This window comes from Nicotiana attenuata, unplaced genomic scaffold (genome assembly GCF_001879085.1).
Source record: "Nicotiana attenuata strain UT unplaced genomic scaffold, NIATTr2, whole genome shotgun sequence".
NCBI classification, from domain to species: Eukaryota; Viridiplantae; Streptophyta; class Magnoliopsida; order Solanales; family Solanaceae; genus Nicotiana; species Nicotiana attenuata.
In genome coordinates, this window is record NW_017671688.1 from 46341 (window position 1) to 52750 (window position 6410).

The 6410-nt window shown below is 37.7% G+C and overlaps 1 protein-coding gene across 1 annotated transcript; it reads right to left on the reverse strand.

Moving 5' to 3' along the window:
* Positions 1–2247: 2247 nt before the first annotated feature.
* LOC109209690 lies at positions 2248–3328 on the reverse strand. The gene is made up of 2 exons (XM_019373006.1): positions 3253–3328; positions 2248–3182 (listed from the first exon to the last, which is right to left on the reverse strand). The coding sequence occupies exons 1-2, from the start codon at positions 3326–3328 to the stop codon at positions 2248–2250; spliced, it is 1011 nt and encodes a 336-aa protein (XP_019228551.1).
* Positions 3329–6410: the final 3082 nt, after the last annotated feature.

Here is a 6410-nt window from a genome sequence, read left to right on the forward strand (position 1 = left end):
AATCGAAGAAAATGAGTTTCGTCAAAGTTTGACAATTTGGGATAAAATACGGTCCAAGCTATAATACCCCGTGTTTAAGGACTAGTGCCATACAAGGTACCATATGACCTTGATAGTAAGGCGTATAAGGTATGTTAAAAGTGAGTAGTATTTTAAGTAATTTGAAATAATTCTTAATTTTGTGGATAAATGGGTAATTATGGATTTTTAGTGGGAGCTTAACTAAGTAATTAAGATAATTGGATGAGCTTAATAAGCCCCCAATGTGGCAGAAATTAAATGTGGATAAAAGCCCAACGAATGACTCTTACTTCATGAAGCAAGATGACACATTAAGAGAGTTTGGTGGCTTAGTCATCATATATGTGGGGCCCACACCCACTAAGATTTAAAAAATCTCTCTAAATCTTTTAAGGGAGATACATATATCTCTACAATGTAAGGAAGAAGCTTAAACAATTCATACGAGACTACTTAATATTGTAGCAGCGTGAAATTGCGATTCTAAGGGAGTACAGTACAATCTTTCTCAAGAATATCATACGGATTTTTCCCTACTTCGATCCGCGTTACGTGGTTTTAGCAAAAGACATGGGTTAGAGGGATTGTCAAGAGAATCGACTCAAGTATGTTAAGGCTATCCCTTCTTTCCATTTGGCATGATCCATACGATACAGACGAGACGAGCAAATGCACAACTTTCATAAATGACTCTATTCATAGAAGTACTAGAAGTGCTTGTGTTTTTGATTTTTCATGTGTCCTATTATTCTATAATCTGTTCATGGGTCTCAGAAAATACGTAAGTTGATAAAGTTTATTTCACGTTATTAATCAAAGGCATATTGATCTTATGACATACCGAGAAATCTTATTAACTCACTTCTTATGCATTGCATTCAGTTATACATGCACATTGACCCATGACCATATGGCATTGTATACGCGTATATATATACATACATATATATATATATATATATACATACATATATATATATATACATATATATATATATATATATATATATATATATATGGGGTATGAGGAAAGGTTATGGCTTTATATACGTACCACCACCTGATCAGTTGGTATACGTTGATGATTTTGCGCACAATGGCCGAGATGATATGATGGGATGCCCTCAGAGGCTTGATGATATTATGTACGCATATACCTATGCATGGTATGACATTTATACGCATATGCATGACATTATAAATATTAAATGATTCACTAAGCTATTTAGACTTACATGTTGAGTCTTTTACTCTATGTTTCTCTCATGTCTATTATTTACTGATTTTCATTCCTTATATACTCGGTACATTATTTGTACTGCTGTACCTTTTGCCTGGGGACGCTGCGTTTCATGCCTGCAGGTCCTAATAGACAGGTTGAGAGTCCTCCAAGTAGGCTATTAGCTCAGCGGAAGGTGTTGGTGACTCCATTGACTCCAGAGTTGCTTATTTGGTCAGTATGGTTTGGACATGTATTGATTGGTATGGCGGGGCCCTGTCCTGACCTTTATGGTATTTAACTACTCTTAGAGGCTTATAGATATATGTCATGTATATAAAATATTGTATGGCCTTATCGGCCTATGTTCAGTGTACGAGTGATCATTTTGGTCTTATAGGCCCGTACGTCATATGTATAAGTCAGCATATCATGTTGGGTCATCCTATGTAGAGTATTCCCTCATGCTTTTTTCTAGTCATCTCATGACAGTCTTTGTGGTTCATTTACCTATGATAATATGATACGGAAGATACGTTACTTTGGTACTCGGTTGAGTATGGCACCGGGTGCCCGTCGCGGCCTATTGGTTTGGGTCGTGACGCAGCCAGCATTAGTAAACTAAAAAATGTTTCCAGGTTTGGCAACTAGTCTGTAAACAGAAATCAGATTAAAATGATATGAGGGAACATATAGGACATTGTGGAGTACCAAACCAGGGGATAAAGTCAAAGAACAGATATTAGTAACTTTAACTTTATATCCATTGGGAAGTGATACAAGATAAGGAATAGGAAGAGTTTGAATATTGAAAAGAAGGGATTTATCAGAGGTCATGTAATCAGAAGCTCCAGAATCTATAATCTATACAATATACTCTATTTTAGTAAGCTAACAAGTTCTGAACAAACCACTTTTAGGTATTAACTCACCAGGAAAATTGATTGAAGCAAAGAGATTAGGAGTGGAGCTGGAACTAGACAGGTGAGACTGTTGCAACAACACTATCAATTGGGAATAAGCTCTTTAGTCAAACTAGGCACCGCAGACAATTGTTTAGATTGAGATTGAGGGTGGTCATCAGATCCCCCGGGAGTACCAAGAAGACCAGATTTATCCACTTCAGCATTAGAAGCCATTTTTCTTAGACTAGTACCCTTGGAGAATTTGAAGTTTGGAGGAAAACCAAGAGATTTATAGCACTTTTCAGTAGTATGGCCTTGCTTTTTACAGTATTTGCAGGTAACACAAGATTTAGGAGAGTCGAAACTGAGTTTTGAATGGAAATTCTGCTTGGAGAAACCAACATTAAAGGAAGTAGAACTTGAAGAAAAATGAGAGGCAGATGAAACTTGTCTTTGCTTTTCATCACTTAGCAAGATACTGTAGACAATGTTCATGGAAGGAAGAATCTTTAGCATAATGGTGTTACTCCTGACTTGAAGATAGGTCTCATTGAGTCCCATCAGGAATTGATACACCTTTTGCTCCTCTTCAACCTTTTTGTTTTCCCCGCAGGTACAAACAGTCAGATAATTGACAGAGATAGACGTTATTTCATCCCGTAGTTGTTTGATTTTATTATAGTAAGAGGCAATATCTAAGGATCCTGGGGGAATGTGTGCTAGATCTTTCTTCAATTCAAATATCCTAGCACCATCCGTTTTGCCATACCTCTCTTCTAACTCATTCCAAATATCTTTGGCAAGTACTAAATATTCAACACTACGAGAGATTTCCTTAGTGAGTGAATTGGTTAGCCAGGATACCACCAAGTCATAATAACGTTGCCACTGTCTGGAAAAAGGAGAACCATCAGGAGGTCTCTCAGTGGTGCCATTTATAAAATCTAGTTTATTACGCACTAACAAGGCTACCGGAATATTCCTTCGCCAACTACCATAACAAGTGTTGTCAAAAGGAGCAGAAACTAGAGAAGCTCCTAAGACATCAGAGGAATGGACTTAGAGAGGGTGACAGGGATGAGTAAAATCATCAGGATGAAAACCAACGTGTCGAGTAGAGGGGAACAGAGGAAGACTCAGAAATGCCTTTGTTGGCAACAGGAGTAACAGTACCAATCGCCATTTCAGTCAAACTCTATCAACTAGCTAGACATGCAAACAATATTATAGAATCTGACAATCAAACAGAGATGAATAAGGATGAAAAAATGTTACCAATTCTTTCTCAACTAGAAAGAGACGGCCTTGAAATAAAATGCAGCAAATACCGAGTGATTGACTAGCGATGAGAAGTCAAAACCCTAGAAACAGATGAGAATCCAACTCAGAGACCTTATTCTCCCAATTGCCTCTAAGAATCATAAAACAAAACTAGATAGTAGCGGAAAGATGAAATCTTTTCAAGTAGACAGTCAATCGAAACCCTAAAAATTGGAGAAGAACTCTGATAGTATAACTCAAACAAAATTCTGGCTAGAAACTACACGAGTAACATCGGACGATAGCCGGACACAAGCTCTACTATAATCCATGCTCTAATACCATGTTATAAACTAGAATCGATGTGAATTTGGGAAGAAACAAGTTAGGGTCCGAACACTCATAGAGAGAGAAAGCGAAGAGATTCTTATTTCATTATGTGTAGAAAATGTAATCCAACTATACAAATAACTGTGGGCCTTTATTTATGTGACCCAATCGACCTACCCTACTCAGTCCACTAAAACTTAGTTGTTATAAGTAAAATATGGGCCAAGCCCAAATACTCTAACCCAAATAAAATAATTAACTGGACTAGCATCCCATTTAGGATATAAACTTCTAATAGCCTCATTTTATTTTTATACCCGATTTAAACAATTACCATCCCTACTTTAATTTTTTTATTCGATTCCTATTTCCCCAAAAAAAAAACCTAGCGCTCACCCCACCCTCCTCCTGGCTCGCATCGCCTCCCTCGTTCTTCAAAAAAATGATGGGTTCTCTTCTTTATTTTATTCTTTGTCTTTCGCCTCTCTTTCCCTTCCTCCCATTCACCCATTTCTTCGCTTATTTTTTCTCGGCCTCAAACCCAATTGCTCTTCTCTTTCTCTATCTACTATCAATAGGTTTTCTAGGTGGTGTAACAGGATTTTTTTTTCTTTTTTCTCGGTGGTGACTGCTGAAAATATGCGTTACTCCTATTTATGAATTGTTACAGTAGATGCATTTTTTGGTTGAAATAGTGTCGTGTACAGGTGGAGGCTCTGCATCTTATTTTTTTTTGCATATTAAGCGTATAATTTGGGTATAATAAGTAAATTAGTGCATAAAATATATATTGATTATCCACGGCTTATGCAGTAATTATGCATCAATTATACGTTGCATACTAAGTGTATAATGTGTATAAGCTAGTGTAAAATGTATTTAGACTATGGTAGATATTGAAGTCTGAGAGACTCTTTAAATCCAATTATTTCTCGTGGGTTTTCAAATTTCATTGTATATTTGTATATGTGTTCAATTGTGAGAGAGAATTGAGAAGGAAGAAGAGGAAATCAAATTGTATTCTGAAAATTCTGTTTTCTCTCGTTACATACAAGGCTGCATATACAGCTTCTCCACTACTTAGTTGATAGCACATGTACAGCTGTCAATTAACTAACATGACAAACTAACTTTTTTTTCTAACTTGCACACCCCTAGTTTTATTATGTACACTTTGACCCTCATATGCTAAGACTCCCCCTCAAGCTGGAGGGTGGAAAGCATTGAACACGCCAAGCTTGGAAAGAAGGAAGGAATGTTGAGCAACACCAAGTCCCTTCATCATGAGATCAGCCAGCTGAAGTTTGGTCGAAATGTGATGAGGAGCAAGCAGGCCAGTCTTAATTTTTTCTCGAACAAAGTTACAATCTATCTCGATGTGCTTTTTTCGTTCATGAAAAATAGGATTTTCTGTTATTTGAAGTGCAACTTTACTATCACAATAGACATCAACAGGATGATGTATCTCAATACGCAACTCTTGTAGCAATCCAACAAGCCAAGTAACTTCAGTTGTTACTGCAACAAGGCTTCTATATTGAGCTTCAGCTGAGCTACGACTCACTGTCTGCTACTTCTTTGACTTCCATGACAACAAGGAATCCCCAAGCTTAACAGCATATCCACTGATCGACCTTCGTGTGTTTGGGCAAGCTACCCAATCTGAATCACAAAAGGCAGAAAGGTGGGTGATAGGACCCTTCTTGAGGAAAATGCCAAGACCAGGTGACCCGTTAATGTAACTAACCACTCGAAGTGCTGCAGTTAAGTGTGATTGTTTGGGATGATTCATGAATTGGCTAAGAAGTTGCACAGCAAAACAAATATCAGGTCGGGTAATGGTTAGATAGAGTAACTGCCCTACTAGTTTTTGGTAGCTCCCCACATCTTGCAACTCTTCATCACCATTGTGCCCAACATGTTTGTCATACTCTGTAGTGGTCAATTTCTGATTTAACTCAATGGAGTAGATGCGGGTTTAGCAGTAGCCAAGCCTATCGAAGAGATTAACTCCAGTGCATATTTTCGTTGGTTCAACAATATTCCTTGATCTGATCTCATCACCTCAATCCCCAAAAACTTTCTGAGCTCACCCAAATCCTTTACCTTAAAGCTGTTATGCAATGTGTTTTTGGCCTCTTCTACTAAGGAAATATTACTGCCTGTAATCAAGAGATCATCTACATACACCAATATAATCACAATGTCATGTGATGTCTGTTTGGTGAATAAAGAATGATCATATGCACTCTGTTGATACCCTGCTCCCACTAAGGCATCTGTGAGTTTAATATTCCATTGTCTTGAAGCCTGTTTCAGCCCATAGAGTGACTTCAACAATCTGCAGACTTTGTTCTCCCCCCCTGTCGTTTGAAACCTTGTGGCAAAACCATGTAAACTTCTTCATAAAGATCCACTTGGAGGAATGCATTATTGACATCCATCTGATAGAGGATCCATCCCTTTGAGGCTGCTATGCTTAAGACAGTTCTCACAGTTACCATTTTGGCAACTGGTGAAAAAGTCTCATGATAGTCTAGCCCTTCTTGTTGTGTGTATCCTTTAGCTACCAGTCGTGCCTTAAACTTGTCAATCTCACCAGATGACTTATACTTGATCTTAAACACCCATTTAGAACCAATAGGTTTCTTTCCTTCTGGTAAATCAACCACTTC